The following is a 20,442-nucleotide window of genomic DNA, read 5'->3' as shown; positions in this document are numbered from 1 at the left end:
AGTATTTGTAACTGACAAATATTGAAGTTGCGGATTAATAACTATTCTCACAAAAGTACAATCCTCCTAACATAGTAATTTTTTTGTCTAGATTCAGAGAGAGGTACACTTGTACTTTGTTGCTATCACAGCTTTTGGATTTCTCTAAATTTTAGTATCGTCACCTGCCTATACTGAAAGGATCACAGAAAAATGAAACAAGACCATGTAGTCACCTAGGCACTGACCAGGTATCCAGCACAAGGCAAATATCTAGGGAGAGGTGGCTGCTTGTTTTCCTTATTGTGGCCGATCCCTGTAGTGCACTGGTCCCACATTCTAGGAGGCATGTGAAAGTGACATAAAACAATATGACAGAGAACAAACCCATGGGGGTGATGTGGGAGTCCCCTCTGTGTGCTGTGATTACCATTAGTGAATAAAGTAATTGCTTTGATATAGCAAGGCAGAACTTAGGTAGGCAGGGAAGGCTGGGAGAAAGAGGATGGAGTCAGAGAGACGCCATGCCAGAGATAGACGCACTGAAACTTTGCTGGTAGGCCAAGACCTAGTGGTGATACACAGATTAATGGAGATGGGTTAAATTAATATGTAAGAGTTAGCCAATAAGAAGCTAGAGCTAATTGGTCAATCGGTGATTTCATTAAAACAGTTTCTGTGTGATTATTTTGGGTCTAAGCTGGCTACTTACTACAAGCAACCTCCTTACAATGGGGAAATATCTTCATTAGGAGTCAGTGTGATTCATTAAAGGTATCATTCTTGCCTGTCAGATTAGTACCGTCTTCCCCAAAATTCCTTATATTTAGCAAAAATACTAGACATTTTAAAGCACTGTTGGTGTTATGTATCAATAGAACACTTTTGCACTAACTGAATTATCAAAATATTTCTACAATTTAACAAAGAAATTGCACATTTAGAGATCCTAAGCTGAGGAAAAGCCATTGTCTAAAACAAACAATCTTAGCATCTAAATAAAAATGGTCACGTGAAAGCCAGTACTCTAGCAATTGACTTGACCCCAAAGGTCAAATTCCTCAAGCTTTAGGGCATACTGTGAATATAAACATAGTTAAAAGTGAACAGGAACTATAGTAAATAGCAGAAATAGACACAAGCACTTCACGAGAGACATGACTGATGGTTGATGGTAAGTAATCAAACAGGATATATCCATGAGGCAGAATATGATACAACTCTGTGAAGTAATTTTCCTAGACAGTGGAAGGTAGGCTGTCTGTGTTCCAGGACCTAAGAGTCTAGCAGCACACCTCATCACAGCACTCACCCCCTCCTCTGCCCCTGAGTCCACTGCCATGTGTCCTAGAGCATGGGATTTTTCTAACCACATCATGCAACTTCTTTACCAGCTATATATAAATGACTTATTTAATAAAGACATGGGGGCTAGACATGGTGATGTAGGCCTTTAACCCCAGCACATGGGAGGCAGAGGCAGGCAGATTTCTGTGAATATGAGATCAGCCTGATCTAAATAGTGAGTTTTAGGCCACTGAGAGCTACATAGTAAGACCTTGTCGTGAAAAAAAATATTAAAATTAAATGAACAAAAAGATATAGCTTCCTGCTTTCTTAAATAGAATATAGCAACCAACATTAACCTCTTCTCAACTGTTTGAAAACGATACCAACATATTCAAAGGAGTACTAAACATCAACTCTATGACAGACATTATATGAAGACATCCAGAATAACAAAGGGATGTCTGTTCTCCAGAATCCTATCACCAAACTTATTGATGACACATACTGATTATACCTGTGTAACTGCATCACAACACACACCAGTGCTCTTACAAACTCAAGAACAAAACATTCCTTAAGTATGCATGATATACCAGACATAAACAAGCTATGATCTTTGCCTCTGGTGAGGTGTGCTCTGTATACTACATACTGGATTTATAAGATAGTATAACAAGGAACGTAACACATATTGCTATGGCTCAGATGTGGTTTAAGGGTTCCCTTCCCCACAAAGCTTCACAAGTCAAACTTTAATATCTATAATGAAGAATTAGGCTAAAACTTAATCTATTGATAGTGTTTAGGGACACATCCCTTAGAAAATGGTAAGGAAGGGATCTTGAGGGAGGAGGCTGATGATTGAATTATATGATAGTTTTATTTATTTAGAAGAGATAGGGTCTTGCTAAGTAAACAAGGCTCTCAAACTCATGATCCTCCGGTTGTATTATAAACCTACAGTAATAAAAATAGCATGGCACTGGCATAAAAGCAGACACACTGATCAATGGAATCAAACTAAAGTCACAGACAAAAGTTCCTGTGAATACTTAATTTTTTGAAGCCAAAAATACACACTGGAGAAAAGACAGTATCTTCAAAAAACGGTACAGGTCAAACTGGATTTCTGCATGTAGAAGAAAGCAAATAGATCCATATTTTTCACCTTGAACAAAACTCAAGTCCAAATGGATCAAGGCCATCAACATAAAGCCAGATGCCCTGAATCTGATAGAAGAGGAAGTGGGAAATAGGCTTGAACTCACTGGCACAGAAAAGGACTTTTTGAACATAACACCAACAGTGTTCTCACGCTAAGATAATTAATGAATGGGACCTCACAAAGCTGAGAACACCATCATTCAGACAAAGTGGCAGCCACAGGATGGGTAAAGGTCTTTACCAATTATACATCTGATAGGATTAGCACCTACAACTAAAAAACCTGAACTTCAAGAAAACAAACAACACATTTTAAAACAGGGTACAGACTAAGCAGCAGACAGTTCTCAAAAGATGGAACACAACATCCTCAGCCATCAGAAGTGTAAATTACAACTACTTTGAGACTTCATCTTCCATCAGTCAGACTGGCCAAGATCAATAAAACAAATGTCAGCATATGCTGATGAGGATGAGGGAAAGGGAATACTTAATTGCTATTAAAAACATAACCTCTATGGAAATCAGTGTGGCAGTTTTACGGAAGCTGGGAATCGATCTACCTCAAGATTCAGCTATATTACTCTTGGCATATATCCAAAGCACTCTACACTTTATTACAGAGATACTTCTCAACCATGTTCACTCATGCTCTATTCATAATTGCCAGAAACTGGAAACAGCCTAGATGTTCGTCAACAGATGGACGGATAATGACAATGTGGCACATTTGCATAATGGAATATTAGTCAACTGCTAAGAAAAATGAAATTATGAAATTCACAGGTAGCTGGGCGGTGATGGCATACACTTTTAATCCCAGCACTCAGGAGGCAGAGGCAAGCAGATCTCTGAGTTTGAGGCCAGACTGGTCTACAAAGCTAGTTCCAGGACAGCCAGGGCTACACAGAGAAACCCTGTCTCAAAAGAAAAAAAAAAAAATCACAGGTAAATGGATAGATCTTTGGGGGAGGGGTCACCATGAGTGAAGTAATCAGATCCAAAAAGACAAATTGTATGTTTTTTATGTGTGAATGTTAAATTTTAAGCTTTTGATATGCATGCTACAATCCAAATAACCACAGAGGTTAAGTACTTTACTAATACTAGTAAAGGACTAGGTGGGAGGAGAGGATCTCCAAGGAAGAGGAAATAGACAATAATGTTACAGAGAGACAAAGGGGGAAATGGGAGGATAAGATATGGAGGGAAGGGGAGAGAAGGGTAAAGGAGAGAATATGAAGAGGGACAACTAACACTCAAGGCCATTTGAAAAGTCACACGGGAACCTACCACTGTAGAAGTTTCCTAAAATATATACATATGTGAAAAAAATCTAAATGGAGTCACCAAATAATAGGGGAAGACAATATCCCAACTAGACATCTTATGCCAGCCAGTAAATCCTACAGTGCCAGGAATGGGTTACATTTTGTTAAGTTGTTGGCCAAAGTTGCCTCATGGAAACTCCCAAAGGCTGCTGATTGTTCTTCACAATCTGATGATAATAAGGCCCTATCGTTGAAGACAACACTTATCATTGAACACAGACAAGAGAAGCTTCATTCCTACTGACTAGCATTCATTGTACTGGAAGGTGCTCTCTGCACAGTACCAGAGGAAACAGATAATCACCAGTATCTCGCAGTTAAAAACCCTGTGACCTCCAACAGTGAGTTGCCTACAAGACATACTGGTACAATAGTAGCACAAATGTTACAGGAGTAACCAACCACTTTCTGACTGGATCTAAGGTCCACCCCATGAAATGCAACCCATATCTGACACTGGCAAAGTGTCCAGGAGCTAGATAGACCCCGGGGCCTAGTGAAAAACCTATTACTACTATTCTGCTAAAGGAACACAGCAATAAAATGACTCCCAATGGCGTACTGCCATACCCACAGAGCTGCTTTTGCAGGAGATGAGAACACTCAGTCCTAAATGGGATATCTTCATCAAAGCCCTCCTAGCGAGGAGGTAAATAAACAGGTGATGCACATATGAACGCACAGAGACCATGGCAGCACACACAGGACTGCACAGATAGGGTTCCAGCACTGAGAGGGGAGGTGAACATGGGGTCCCACATCTATCCAAGAAGCTATCTATAATTGATACCCTCTGGCAAAGGGAAAAATCACTTTTCTCCAATTGAATCTCACAGGGTATATCAACCATACTTCGGGGCAGGCTCCATGCCCAGGAATAGTTAGCCAACATAAACCAAACTCAATGGTATTTTTGTATAACTTTGCTTTGTTAGGACATTTTTTTGACTTACTGATATTTTGTTTGTTTGTTTTGATTTTTTTTTCATTTTTGTGAGTTCTCGTTTTGTTTTTACTCCATATTTTTGCTTTTGAAAGAGAAAGAAAAAGAACATAAAACTGGATTGATAGGGAAGTAGGGAGGATCTGAGAAGAATTGGGAGAAGTAAAAAACATGATCAAAGTATATTAAACAAGAAAAAATTTCAATTAAAAAAGAACCCCCCTGATAAAATAATTATGAACCAAACTTTTATAAATCACCTCATATGTGGTACTTTGTTATTTATGGTGATAAGAAAAAAGAACTAATCCATGTCAATAATTTTTATAATGATTATCTGTTAAGATGATCAAGATATATCATTTTGAATACAATGATTCAAACAAAATATTCTTTAAAATGATTTCACCTATGCTTTTTAAACCTATGCAAAATATCTACTAGGAAAAATTATTTACATTAGATCTACTTGGCAGCACTGGTCTAGGGACATGAGAAAACTTGGTTCCATCAGGCAAATCACAAGTATAGCTTACAGTAAGAGAAGGAAACAGCAAACAAAAGTCAAATCCTTTAGTGCCAAGGATTTAATACTAAATCCCAATTATTCCTGCCTTTGGGAACAAAGTGAAACACTTAGGGTTGTAATTAATGACGCTTTGGCTCTAGGTACCTGGTTTCTTTCAGTGGCAAACAGAGAAGTGTGTATATTTGCTCAACACACAAGGAGATCACTTCATTTTATACAAAGGTGTTGCTAGTATCTTTCTTAGAAGTCCTTGCATGTTGGATGCCTTATTCTCCAGTCAAAGATGTGTGCAAGATTTACAAAGGGCAGTATTCATATTAGCCCATATTGTGTACTATAGACCCAACTACTACAAGCCAAGTGCTATTTCCTAAATTTTAACGTGCATGCAACTGTGCATACACACATTTTTTTTTAAAGTAAAATAAAATAAAGCATACTTTAAAAAGACAGTTAATATTCCAACATGGATGAAAGAGGGGTTCATGAGGATTCACCCCTAGCTAAGGAGCTATTGGAGACTGATGGCTATTAGGGGATGGGAGTCATTTTTCGTCCGGGATGTGGCCATTACTAGGTTATGTATGTTCCTGTAGATGGTCCCACTTCCATGCACACACAAACAACGCTAACTAGGCTCAATGGGTTACTTAAAGTAAGAAGATGGAGGCTCAGAGGTTAAGAGCAATGGTTGCTCTTACAGAGGTCCTGAGTTCAATTCTCAGCAACCACATGGGTAGCTCACAACCATTTATAATGAGATCTGGTGCCCACTTCTGGCCTGCAGGCATACATGCTGGCAGAATACTATATACTTAATAAATAAATAAATTAAATAAGAAGACATGAAGGTGGAAATACTGGAAGGGTTTAAAGAATAATAGGAGGGATTTAGGTTGGATATAACCAAGAGACATTGCTTTCATGTATGAAATTATCAAACAATCAAAATATTTCCATGGGCAAGGTACCATGGGGGCACTGAAGAAAACAAAGTGAAAGACATAATCTAAGGCATGGGAAATAAAATGTCTGCTCATCTAATATGTAAATTACCGAGATAAAGACTCCCCACTGTTGACAGGGTACAAATTCCATACCTCTGGCCCCAGTGCGCATATATATATATATATATACAAAATATTACAAGAACCTCTGGCTTAAAGAACAGGGGATCCTGAGCACACAATGCTAAAGCTCTGCAAATTATTCTCTCCTTACCTTCTTCCGAAGCAATAAATGAGCATGGGAAGAACTAGTCAAGTCTACCTGAGAGAAAACAATCACACAACACACCAGCTTCTAATACCAAAAACTTACCGTGAACACTGCCCAGGAAAGGGCAGAATGGCCTCCTCCATGGAGAAGCAGCAGGACTGGACCCTCGGAACCACTCTTGTAAACTCGAAAAGTGTATGAACAGTTAAAGATAACAGTGAAAACTGCAGACTTAAAGAAACTTAAGTGGGGGGCTGGAGAGATGGCTCAGTGGTTAAGAGCACAGACTCCTCTTCCAGAGGACCTGGGTTCAATTCCCAGCACCCACATGGCAGCTCACAACTGTCTGAAGATCAGTTCCAGGGGATCTGACACTTAACACCAATGCACATAAAATAAAGTTAAATAAAAAAAAAAAAAAGAAACTTAAGTGGATGTTTCTGAGGTATCAAGGCTGTTTTGAAGCATGCTGTAAATATGTCTTCTTTTTTCAAGAGGGCTCAGTACTTGGTTTCTAGAAACTCAGTTACTTCAGTTTGCTGGACTCAAGAGTATTATGTTCAGGAATTTAATCTTAAATCCCTTCCTATGTGTCAGACAACTGCACTCAAAAAGGATTCTGCAAAAGGCTTACAGGTAACATTTCCTGCTATGTAAAGGACTGGCGGGAGACAGATGGAAACAGCAGAACAAAGAACACTTAGGAGCTACCCACGTCTGACTTAGCACCTTGCCCTTATACTGAGGCAGTCTCTTTGAGAGGATATATCCTTGCCAGTTTCATTTTCCACTTCCACATCTTCCATTGACTCAAAGTACTGACTCCATGGGACAGGGGAAAAGTCCCGCTTCCGTCCAGGGCTAAGGAGAGGAAGAAAAGAGAGAGCTGTTTCAAATAACAGTTATTATGGATAAGAAGGCAAAACCTTGATCAATGGATAGTTAACTATAAATCAAAATTGAAAATAGTGAGTGTTTTCTCATAAAGACACACGGAATTCAGAAAGCACCATATATAATATTTAAGTAAGTCCAAACAGATTAAGAAACATTAAGATTTTATACAATGCCACATCACACCACACCTGGCATTGTATAAAACCTTTGAATATCACTCTCTTCCCCACTCCTCCTAATTCTCTCCCACTTCCCTAACGCACCCAACTTGTATCTATCCCCCCGCCCCTTTTCTTAAACCCATGAGTACAATTGGTGCTGCCCATATGCTCTTGAATGTGTGGTCTTTCATCAGAGTAGGGTCAACTCAATAGGTGTCAGATCCTTCAAGAAAACTGGCTCTCCCTCTCTCAGCAGACATCAACGGCCAACAGCTCCTTACATATCAAGCAGCTGGCAGTTGCTGAGCAAATGGACAGGTCTATCTTCTAATTGTAAGAGGGCCTTTGTTGAAGTTTTAACTTCAGTCCTGGCCAGTTTGTTTTATTTGGGGTTATGTAGGCATTCCCATGGGAACCCGGCAGAATATCTAACTCCTTAATCTCTCACAAACACAAGGATGCTTATGCTAACTTCACAACCACAACACGACCTGCCAAACATATCACAGGTAATAGAGTCTACCGTTCCAAGTGTAAGCTGTGATACCTGTACTAAAGTAGTAAAAGAACTACCACTGTAGTGAAAGCACCCAATGCTTTTACTGTGCACAATGATGAGTCACCAAGCCAAGTTCTTTACTGGAATGATTCTTTTTAATCCTTACAAAACATAGTTGTTCTTATCCCATTTCAGGGCTCAAAAAATATTTAGAGATGTAAGGTGACCAAGGTCACATGGCTAGAAAGTAACAGTGACAGGACTAAAGTCCAGTTTCTTTATTCTCCAACGCTTCAAGTCACCCCATGCTATCTCTCTCAGCTATCTTATCTCTATTCTCATTTACACTTATACGGTCTTATTACACATTATCAGAGGCTTCATTTTCAGAGTCTAAACACGACCAGTTGTGCCAATGCCAGGCATGAATTAAAGAAAAATTACTTTGTAAAATTAAAAGTTATTCTAGGATTCTTCACTCCTAATTTCCTCTATTTAAAAAAAGTCAAACACAAAACAAGGTTCCATGTTATATCAACTACATACATGAGCCTACAAGGCTATGGAGTCAGTGGTTCTAGACTGCTAAAGGCTGCTCTTACCCATGGAGATTCCTACCACATGATTATTTATATGCTCCAGACCTCAGTTGGTTTAGTAAACAATATTAGACATGAAATAGGTAACAATAAACTTGTTTTAATCTTTTTCTTCTAGTTAGGCCAGAACACTTTCCATTTGAGGTGTAGTTTGGGGTGTTTTTTTTTTTTTTTTTTTTTTTTAGAAAAGTTTTAGGTCTGGGGACATGGTTAAATGGGTAAACTGCCTGCTGGGCAAGCATGCTGACCTGATTTCATGTAAAGGCTGGAGCAGCGGTACATGTCTGTAACCCCAGCAACAGTGGGGTGGTAATAGGTGGATCATAAGGACCCACCAGCCAACCAAAAACTGCAACAGTAAGCTCCAGGTTTAGTAAAAAACATTGTCTCCAAGAATAAGGTGGAGAGAAGTTAAGGAAGACACTTGACACCGATCTCTGGCTTCCACACATATGTGCAGGCACACACAGTTTTAGATTCTTATTTTATGTATTATGCCATTACAACCCATACAAGCCTTTTTAGTACTAATTTTTAAAATGAATTGCTGAGCTTTTCAATGAATCAATTGAGAATTCTGAAGTAACAATGGTTTTCAAAAGCATAAAAGGGTTAAATTATACTTTAAAATAAAATGTATTCATTCAATAAAAACTTTGATAGGTCAGTGTGTACAAATTATTTTACATCAAAATAAAATGTATTTTAAGCCTAACAAAATGAATAAACAATTTCTATTTCCTGCTATTCTCTTGGCAGAGAGAAACAAACGTCAGTCTAGGACACAAAGCAAATCTGGCTTCTGCCTAATTCATGGACATTCAGATCTGATAAGCATTAGGGACACTCCATGAAAATTGCAATGCAGGTCCAGTGCATGTGCAATCCTACTGCTCCAGGAAACCTATCTGCAACTGTATCGAGAGCCATAGACCTCCAACAACCTTTTCCTAGAGAAAAGAGAAAAAAAATGACAAAATAATGTACTTTTTAAAACTATTTGTTAAAGCTGGGCGGTGGTGGCACACGCCTTTTATTCCAGCACTAGGGAGGCAGAGGCAGGTGGATCTCGTGAGTTCAAGGCCAGCCTGGTCTAAAAGAGCTAGTTCCAGGACAGGCTCCAAAAGCTACAGAGAAACCCCATCTCAAAAAACAAAACAAAAAATTATATATATAAAATTTGTTAAACCTGTAATCATTTTTCATTTGTTACCTAATAGATTTATTTTTATAATCCAATTCTGTGTTTCCTGTGTGACATTAAACGTATCATTTAATTTCTACAAGCCAAGCCTTTTCATGTCTGATGGGGCTGTACACAGGCTGGTATGAGGATTATAGTCTTCTTACTACTCATTACTCTCAAACTAGCTTGCTCTATTTATACATTTTTCTAAAAATATTTTAGTTCTATATTTGCCATAGTTCTCCAGTTAGTCCAACTTGGCACCAATGTGAGATCCCTGAGAGGAAGAACATTCCCCATACATTCACAGAACCTGACACATCAATAATTACCATCTGTTGACACAATGAAATGAGCCAAAGTGAGTATAACACTGAGCTTGGTGTCTAAGTATATATCCATTATTACTACTATTAAATGGCTTGGAGGCTAATAAATACAATCCCCTTTACTTAAACCTAGTAAGGTTTCCAATAAAGAAAATGAGACACCACAAAACTAAACTAACCTAACCTAGCCTATAGTACAAGAGTAAGGAAAAGAATCAGCTCAGTACAGAAACAAACATTACCTGACTCTCAAAACAACAGAGGTCAGAACAGTCTTTCCCATAGACGCTGTGATTACTGAAAATCTATAAGAAGTTTCCACACAACTGCTACTTTCAGAGTGGAGAGTTAAGTACATTTCATGGACAACAGCATGGCTCTGAAGTCTGGTTATCTTAGTTTACATTTCATTTCCAATAATTAAAAGATTTTTAGTCACAATTTCCTCAGGTACAAGCTCTGAGAAGTGATTATAGGTAACCTTCAATCTGGACCCAGAACCAGAGACAGAGGGAAACTGCCAAAGCAAAAGGCTACATCCAACAAAAAAGGATGAAACACATGAGGAAACAAATCAATAAAGATTTTGCATGCTGAAATTACCAAAATACAGGCTGTTTTGAATTTATATTTTTTTTGTTTTTTTCGAGACAGGGTTTTTCCGTAGCTTTTGGTTTCTGTCCTGGAACTAGCTCTTGTAGACCAGGCTGGCCTCGAAATCACAGAGATCCGCCTGCCTCTGCCTCCCGAGTGCTGGGATTAAAGGCAAGCGCCACCACTGCCCGGCTTGTTTTGTATATTTAAATAGTAGAAAATTAAAAAAATATGACATCAAGAATGAAATAATTAAAAATAAATGGTCTGTTTTTAACAGATTAAGCAGAGCTAGTGGAAATACTACAGACCTGGCCATGCTTCATGAATCTGTGCCTGAAGAATACCGGTGGAGTATCCATCCTGTCCCTCCTCTAAATGTTTGGACCGTGCATTTGCTATGAGGCTTTTGTAGCTCTTTGCTCCTTTTCTGTTCTTTGTTTCTACACTGTTTTTTAGGTATATTCAAGAGAATGACAGTTGTTCATGCCTGCAGCTTCTTTCTTTACCGATTTCAGTTACAGGTGCTTCTAATATTTAGGGAAACAAGCCCTTGTCGTCGTCTTATAGTGCAGCATGACCACGTCTATAGCATTCCCATCGTATGAGATGTTACAGTGGCTACAAAGTAAGTCAAAAATGTTTGGTAACTTTAGCAATTAGGGAAATGCAAATCAAAACAACTTGGCGATTTCATCTAGTCCCAATCAGGGCGGCAGCGATCAACAAAACTGACAATAAACAATGGAGGAATGATGTGTGTGTGGGGGGGGGGGATTTTCATTCACTGTTAGTGGGACTACAAACTGGTATAGTCACTCTGGAAATCAGTATGGAGAACCCTCAAAAAGATACAAATCTATCTACCATATAGTTCAGCACAATTTCTTGGCATATGCCCCTTTATGGGACTGCGATACAAATTAGCATGTTGCTTTCATTTGCCTACAAATTGTCTTTCATTTTTCTCTTCTAAATGGCTTACTATTCTTCCATTTGTTTTCTATCTTCCTAAATTTTGTTGGTATTCTATCTTCCTTAACTTGATTTTATTCCTTTTTCCAAATTACTACAATTTACTACAATTGAGTAAGTGTTAGGCTTGGGGAGGGGGGACAACAAAGATAAGCACACAATTTCTACAACAACTTTCTTACTTTTAAAACTGACAAAACTAAGACAAAGGGAAGTTAAACACCTTCTCTAAAACCACAGAAAGCAGACGAGTTAGACTCTCGGGTCACTGTCTTATCAGTTCTCCACACTGTCCTCTAAATAATATTAGGCTCTCTATTCTTGAAACCATCAAAGCTGGCAATAAAGCCCAGAACCCATCAGGAAGATGTAAAAGAGAACCTGTCCCTACTGTAGAGAAGGAAGGGTAGCAGGAAGCAGAGTACCTTTCAGCAAGGCTCAAGATAGAGAGCAAAGGTTTGTCACTGAAATGATAATGGAGAGACAAAGCAGGAGAATGGAGCAAGAAGGAAGAAGCAAGGATCTCTCTCTCCCCCCCGGTTTACCGAGGGCTACTTCCAGAAAGAGAACGTAGGAGGCACTTTAAAAGAATTCCATCGGGCTGGAGAGATGGCTCAGAGGTTAAGAGTACTGACCTCTCTTCGAGAGGTCCTGTAGTTCAATTCCTGGCAACCACATGGTGGCTCACAGCCACCTATGGTGAGATCTGGTGCCCTCTTCTGGCATGCAAGCACACATGAAATGAATGTTGTATACATAATAAATAAATAAATCTTTTTTAAAAAAAGAATTCCATCATAAATACTGATATACTGCACCTGTGAAAATCCTAAGTCCTATTCTTAATTCTGTGTTGTTGTTGATGAGAATATTAAATTATATAGATTCCATGCATTGTGGAGCTCAAAAGTGGAAATGACAGTGATTTATACACAGTCTTGCATTTAGACAACACAGGGTATGTGCAGCAGGAGTACTTAAACATTGTGGCTTCAAGCAAGTAAGTGAAACAGTACTTCACTGAAAATCATTTTCACATAAGACACTTAATACACAGAAATTCCAGCCTGATGAGTCAGACTTGATATGTTTGATAATCAAGGCTTCCACTTTAATTTAGGGGGAAAGACTTATATTTGTTTCACTAGTCACCAAACATGAGGACAACATAATCACTATCTTCTTTTACCAAAAATTTAAAAGGATGAACATATATTTTCAATGAACTAGAATGACCTATGTGGCCTCACTACATTACGGGCATAACTGTGGCTCTGTTTTCTTACACTGTAGAAGGCCAGCCTCGTACTGTTTTGAGTAGGAACTGAGGTGGTGTAGGATAAAAAACCCTAAGATAGAAGCTGGTACCAGGAGTGGAATACTGCTGTGATAGGCCTGACTATGCTTTGTTTGGAGTAATAAGAACTTTGGGAGTTTGGGTTAGGAAAGCAGTGGAATGCTTTAAGTGCTGCTTAATGGGCCATGCTAGTAGGAGCCCGGAAGACAGCTGTGCGGAATGTGATTTGATGAACTGTGGGGAACAAGAGATCTTAGGAGAAGAATGTTAGTATGTTGGCCTAGAGACTGATCTTGTGATATTCTGGTGAAGAAAGTGGCTGCTTTTTGTCCTTGTCCAGAGAGTCGGCTGAGGCCAAAGTGAAGAGTTTTGGATTAATTCCACTGGCAGAAGAAATCTTATTTACTTATTCATCTGTTTGTTTAGTTTTTTTTTTTTTTTAATTTTTCGAGACAGGGTTTCTCCGTAGCTTTTTGGTTCCTGTCCTGGAACTAGCTCTTGTAGACCAGGCTGGCCTCGAACTCACAGAGATCCGCCTGCCTCTGCCTCCCGAGTGCTGGGATTAAAGGCGTGCGCCACCACCGCCCGGCACTGTTTAGTTTTTTTTTGAGACAGGGTTTCTGTGTGTAGCTTTGGACCCTGTCCTGGAACTGGCTCAGTAGACCAAGCTGGCCTTGAACTCACAGAGATCTGTCTGCCTCTGCCTCCCCCTATGCTGAGATTAAAGGCGTGCACCACTGGCAGAAGAAATCTTAAAACAGTCTAGTATAGACTCTGTTATGTGGATATTAGTGGTAACTCTAATAGATTTATAATGAAAAAACACAGGCTGAGCAGTGTAAACTATACAATGTAAATTTTGAGGAGAAATAGAGCACCAGGAAGTAGAATAGAGCTAAATACTGTGTTCAAGGATATAAACAGATTAAGAAATAGAATAAAGAGCGTGGTGACCTCAGAGCAAGATCCACCCAGCTGACTTTCCAACTTGTGAAAAGGAACTAAAGAAAAACTTAGAGCTGGATGGGTGAGTGGGGCACACCTTTAATCCCAGCACTGGGAAGGCAGAGGCTGGAGGATCTCTGAATTTGAGGCCAGCCTGGTCTACACAGCAAGTTCAAGGAGAGCCAAGCTCAGGCAGTGAAGGAAAAGAGAAAGCTGGTAAAGATGGAATTAAGCAAGCGGACCACGTTCCAGCCTCAGCCAGCAGCCAAATTTGGCAGCTTTTGGTAACATGGTCCTGGATTTAGAGTTAAGGACAGAAGAAAGGAGTGATGGAATAAAGCTGCTGGGGCCAGGCATAAGTCAGGGGTGTGAGGCCTAGAGAGGCTATTGCATGAAGTTATGAAGCGGAAGCCTGGATTACCTTGGAGTAATTACCCCAAGATGTTAGAGATGACAGAGACTTTGGGTACTGATGAGAGCTGATAACAAGGAGTGGAACCAGCCAAAGAGAAAGAAGTGTGTTGCAGTTAACAAAGCTGAAAAAAGTTGGAGATCTGAAGAGCATTTCAACATCAAACATGACGATGCAGAATGGAGTTTGCCTAGTTGGTTTTGGTCTTGCTGTGGTCCAGTATTTCATCACTCTGCTCCCTTCCCTAGTTTTGGAATTGTAATATCCAGTGCCATTATATGTGAACTTTAAAAAAAAAATTATTTTACGGGGGCTTACAGTTAAGAGATTGCATGAACCTCAGAAGAAACTTTGAACTTTTAAACATCGTTGAGACTGTGATAGACTATGGGGACTTTTGATGTTGGACTAAATGCATTTTACATTATGATATTGTTATAAAGCTTATGGGGTCAGGGAATGGAATGTGGTAGTTTGAATGTAATTGGCCCCATAATCTTATAGGGGGTGGCACTATCAAGAAGCGTGGCTTTGTTGGAGTAGGTATGTCACAATAAGTGAAACACTTGTTTGATGAAGTGTGCCACTGTGGGAGTGGGCTTTGAGATTTCCTATGCTCAGGATACCATCCAGTGTCTCAGTCAACTTTCTATGGCCTGCAAGATGTAAGACTCTCTGCTCCAGCACCATGTACACCTACATGCAGCCATGGTCCCCACCATGATGATAACAGACCAAACCTCTGAAACTGTAAGTAAGCTAACCTCAATTAAATGTTTTCTTTATAAAAGTTGCTGTGGTCATGGCCTCACCATATTAATAAGAACCCTAACTAAGACAGGTGGCTTACATGTAGAATCACTATAAACAGTGTAATGCAATCTAACAGAAATGTCTTTACTCCAACAATTCTGGAACATTCCTTTTCATTTTTAAGATAGCAATGTTTTAATAATGAAGGTAGCCAAGGAACAGTCATAACTGGATTGGGACTGCCTATTGAGAGTGAACAGCAAAACCAGAAATTTCAAGATAGGTGTTGAGAGCTTGGGAGAAAATCCTGGAGACTAATGTGAAATGCTTTTCTAACCCTGAGAACTGAATGCTTTGAAGGCTAATTGTGCAGTCAAATGAGTTTAGCAATAGATGTCAAAGGTAAGATGATTTTACATAAGCATGATGCTGGCGTGTGGGCTGCTGTCTGGTTTTAAGAGACGCTCCATGGCCAATGTTCCTGTGAGGCGCAGAGAACTATATTGGTCAGAGTGATTCACAAGAGTGAAGGCTAAATATGAAAATGTGTCAGAAGCACTGTGTTTTATTTTGCTCCCCTTTCCCTTTCTGCATGCACTCATAAGTGAAATATGATCACTTCAACAGAGCTGACATAAAGTATGAAATTTTTATTCCCAAATAGAAAATGAATTCTAAGTGATAAAGTATTATGACACTATTTCATTGGTAGCCCTTTATCTTAAAGGTTCATTTGACAACTGATTGGGCTTTGTATAAACAATATTTTCTTTATTCTCCTAACAACAAAATTGTGATTGATTTGCTTATTTAAGTATAAACTCCCTTTGTATTTTACTTACTTGCTTCAAAATGGTTATGTAGTTGGAACTCACATTTGCTGGTGAAACAAGCAACACAGAGACAATGAAAACATGGCTTTTTCTCCAAGAGTTTAGCACTGTCACTCTGAATTTAAATGGGGAGAAAAGGCAACAGACATAACAGAAGTGAGATTTAAAGCTGTGATTACTGAACCAGATGTTATGGCGCACACCTGTGATTACAGCACTGGGGAGGCTGAGGCAGGAGGATCAAAAGTAAACAACAAAGTTCTATTAAACTGTTACACCTTAAATAGTGAGTCTGCACTTACAGAATCCGACTTTCTCTTCAGAACTGAGTAAAACTAGTTTTATACAATTTAAGAAAACAAGTGAAGATTGCTCTAATTATTGCTAATTAAGCCAAGAGAGGAATCCTATTTTGCTTTTTGAAATCTATCTTCTTTCTTCTACAAGATAGTAGTACTGAACTAATGATACTGAAATAGAGTTGAGAACCAAGTTTGTGGGCAAGTTGAGCTGTGAGTTATGTCCGAAAGATAGGAAGAGAGAGAGATACTGCTTAATGGCATATGAAAATTTTATGGTCAAGGTTGGGATTCCACTAGTTTCTTTTTTGTTTTTCAAGACAGGGTTTCTCTGTGTAACAGCCCTGACTGTCCTGGAACTAGCTCTTGTAGACCAGGCTGGCCTCGAACAGACAGATCTGGCTGTTTCTGCCTCCCTAGTGCTAGGATTAAAGGCAGGAGCCACCACTGCCTATGGTCAAGGTTGGAAGTTGCTTTGGATTCCAATTCAGTTGTTCAAAAGTAACAAGAGCAAAGAACAGCAGTTGATACTCAAACCACATTGTCTACAAATAAAGTATTATTGGCGCACAAATCCATCCACTGAATGGTTTCTTTCACCCTACATCAGAAGAGCTCAAGGTCTGTGACAGACATTCTGAGGCCCCATGTATAAATGACAGATGCCACAAGGCAGCAGCCAGCAGGACAGAATAGGAAGCTGCACTGATCAGCAAAACCTTTAGATTCATTTGAAATGTTATGCATTCACCAAATTTATAAAAGTATTTATTTAACTTGCTACTATGGAAGGAAAGAAAACCTTTTGCACTCCAGGAGTTTGAATTTTATAAGCATTAACAATCAACTTGCATTAGTTTACCACACATAAGGTTGACACAGTAACAATGAAAAAGAACAAAACCAACTACTAACACAGAAAAATTAGCAAGTGAGTGGAAATGACAACCATGTTATAGATGCTCAAGTGGAGGGAGAGAAAAACAAAACGCTGGAGTAGTCTCAAAGAGCTTCACAAGAGTAGGAGTTCATAAAGTGAAGGAAAAGAGACCACAAGCAAAATAAAGCTAGCAGTTGGCACGTGCAAACACCTTCAGTGGACTGGTCGTGTAGCTCAGAGGAAAGGAACTTAATTGGAATGCATGCAGCATGAGTTCAATACTCACCATCAACCAATAAATAAAGTGCTAATGCCATTGTCTGAGATAATTATGAAGAGCTTCTGATGCTTCCATTTAAAAGTGTATAGCTTGATCCAGTCCCTAAACTTGGAAGAGTCACCAGTGTGTAGGTGGCACCTCCTTACAAAATAGTTTTCAGTCAGAGAACAAGAGATGAACAGGGTAAGGACAGAAAAAAATGATCCTATAAAGTGAAGCTAGTGCAGAGATAACTAATAGTACTATAAAGATAAGCTAGTGCAGAGATAACTAATAGTAGTATAAAGAGAAGCCAGTGCACAGATAACTAAGAGTTCTATAAAGTGAAGCCAGTGCAGAGATAGATAGTACTCTAGTGCTCATAGATAGTACTATAAAGTGAAGCTAGTGTGGAGATAACTAATAGTACTATAAAGTGAAGCTAGTGTAGAGGTAACTGCTAATAGATAAGTACTATCTTGTATGGACTTGCTTTTGGGTTAGGGGAATTAAAGAAGAAAAGATACTTGGCAGGCAGGTCTCTAAGGTTGAGGTGAGGCCAGACTGATTTACAGAGCCATTTCTAGGACACCCAAGGCTACACAGGGAAACTCTATCTCAAAATAAATTAATTAATTAATTTAAAAACGATAATCAGGAATGGATCCTTACACTAAAGAGACCAAATAGTAACAAGCATAAGCTTATACTTACAAATCTTATAGAATGTTTTATAGACACTCCTACTGTACCTACAATCTGTTGAACTAAAGTACAAATTCTATTACTCCATGAAGTTTAACAAACTTTCAAAGAAAAAAAAAAGAAAATACAGCTCTGGTTATACCATCTTCAAGGTACCAGTGGGGAAGGAAGATTATTCTTAGGATGAGGTCTCTCTATCAATGGCCATCACTTAAATTATCAGAGAGGGCTGGGGATGGCCCACCAGGGAAAGTACCTTCTACTTAGTTTGCTGACCTGAGCTCTTTCCTAGGACCCACAGTGTGGAAGGGGAGCTCCAGTCTTGTAAGTGGGTCTCTAACCTTCCACATGCATATATATATATATATATATATATATATATATATATAGTTTATATGCATATATAAACTAAATTAATAAATATGAAGTTATTTTTTAAAAGGTATCATAGCAAAATCTGAAAAAAAAATTCTATCCTAAAGAAGTTCTTGAGGAAGAGGCAGATTAGCAATGGTTATGTCAGATAATGGGTAAGTGCTATATCTACAAGGGCCAAACAGCCACAAAGTGTGGTTCCTATCAGGAGATAACCAAATGAATTATACAGTCAACCAAGGCAAGAGGAGAGGGAGAAAACTTCTATCCTCAGAGAATAATAAAAAAGAAACGTAAGTTTCAAATTTTAAGCTAATTTTTCAAATATAAATAGGCTTAATAGACTTGAAGATCTTGGAGTAACTTGGAGAGTTACTGATGAGGCACGAACTTCACAAACTTGACAAGGAATTTTGCAGCAGAGGCTAATACTAAAGTTTAATTGCAGTCACCCACTTCAATCAAGGCAGTGCTGCTTTTCAGATGCCCTCATTAGCAGTATTTTAAAATAAATAGTATTGGGGCTGGAGAGATGGCTTAGCAGGTAAGAGCACTTCTTGCTCTTACGACAGATGGGAGTTCAGATCCCAGCATCCACATTAGGTAGCCTACAACCACTTGTAACTCTAGCTCTAGGGGATCTGAAGCCCTCTTGTGCCACCACGGGGACTTGCATTCATATGTATACCCACACACATCCACATAATATTTTAAAAGCATAAATTATGCCATTGATAAGGCATAAACAAGTTGAATAACGAATAGCTTTACTACCTATAGTCTTTCCGATGGAAATGGTGTGCACTCCAGCAGTTTTAAGAGATACTCCCCAAGTATAACAGGGCTGCAAGGCAAGTAAGGATCCAATCCAATTTAATGAGAGTAGCTTCAAAAGCTGTAATAAATTCAAACAACTACATGACTGTGTTACCCAAGAGCATCTATTAAGGAATTTTATACCACCAGGATGACAGTCCTCACCCAAGAGCAGCACTGCTGTACTTGAAAAACGAAAGGATCCTAACAGTTGAAGCTAGTTATACCACATGCTAGTTAGGTGACTTTTGATCTGATACAAAATTCTCTTAGCCATAAGTGGGGAAGGGTCTATTTTGTAGGGTTGTAAATAGATTAAACCAAATAACATAAAAAAGTTGTGATGACAATGCAAAACATTTTTTAAATTAACTGTTATTACTATAGTATCCATTAATATACTGGAACTTCCAAGTACAATTTTAAAAACCAAATGATGGAAACTCAAGAAAGTTCATAAACTTGGAATTCATAAAATCAGAACAAATGTACATAAAGTTTAGTGAAAATGAGGCAAGAGAGTTATGGTAAACCCTTCTAATCCCAGAACTAGGGAGCTAAAGAAAGAGGACTGCTTAGAATTTGGGCCAGCCTGAGACTCTGTTGCAAAAAACAAACAAAAAACAGGTGTGGGGGTCAATGTTTACAATCCCAGCACTTGGGGGGGGGGTGGCAAATGCAGGAGGATCCTCCAAGTTCAAGATCAGCCTGGTCTACAAATAGTGCTTCCAGGTCAGCCAGGACTACCCAGTAAGACCTTGTATCCGTCAAACCAAGGCAGAGAAAAGTGCTAAGTAAAAAGCAAGTAGAAGGAGAAATAAAAAAGGATGCTTTGAAACGGACAGAAATGAGTTTTGTCAAATGAGAACTAATAAAGAGGAATCTTAGAGTGACAACATACACAAATTAAGCACAAGCTGGGTGATAACCATGAATTAAATCAATAGGTCTCTAGACACCTAATTGTACTACCTAGAGTCCTATCAATTAACTTTTAAGTGCACCTTATTTAGTAACAGGAATAGTTGAAACTTGGTTTCAACATTTACTTTAAATAAAATACTTCCTCTGCCTTTGAGTCTACTTTACAGCAAAAATACAGACTTCCAGGATTCTCGGGTTTCTCATCCACAAGACACAGTGGTAAAATGGGGCAGTTTCTAAATTTTCTTTC

The 20,442-nt window shown here is 38.8% G+C and overlaps 1 protein-coding gene across 1 annotated transcript in view; it reads right to left on the bottom strand.

Annotated features, from left to right (window-relative positions):
- The window catches only part of LOC121453287 (protein phosphatase methylesterase 1), a 42,439-nt gene that overhangs the window by 19,086 nt on the left and 2,911 nt on the right, over nt 1–20,442 (bottom strand). The window contains exons 2-3 of the mRNA XM_041659940.1: nt 7,222–7,315; nt 6,557–6,649 (exon numbers count right to left, since the gene is read on the bottom strand). Coding sequence (XP_041515874.1) covers nt 6,557–6,649; nt 7,222–7,315 — 187 coding nt within the window. The remainder of the gene's footprint in view (nt 1–6,556; nt 6,650–7,221; nt 7,316–20,442) is intronic.

Source organism: Microtus oregoni, unplaced genomic scaffold (assembly GCF_018167655.1).
Source record: "Microtus oregoni isolate MIOR12 unplaced genomic scaffold, Mior012 000000F_ref0000247, whole genome shotgun sequence".
NCBI classification, from domain to species: Eukaryota; Metazoa; Chordata; class Mammalia; order Rodentia; family Cricetidae; genus Microtus; species Microtus oregoni.
The sequence above is the reverse complement of the archived record's forward strand: the minus strand, read 5'-3'. Positions and strand labels throughout refer to the sequence as shown.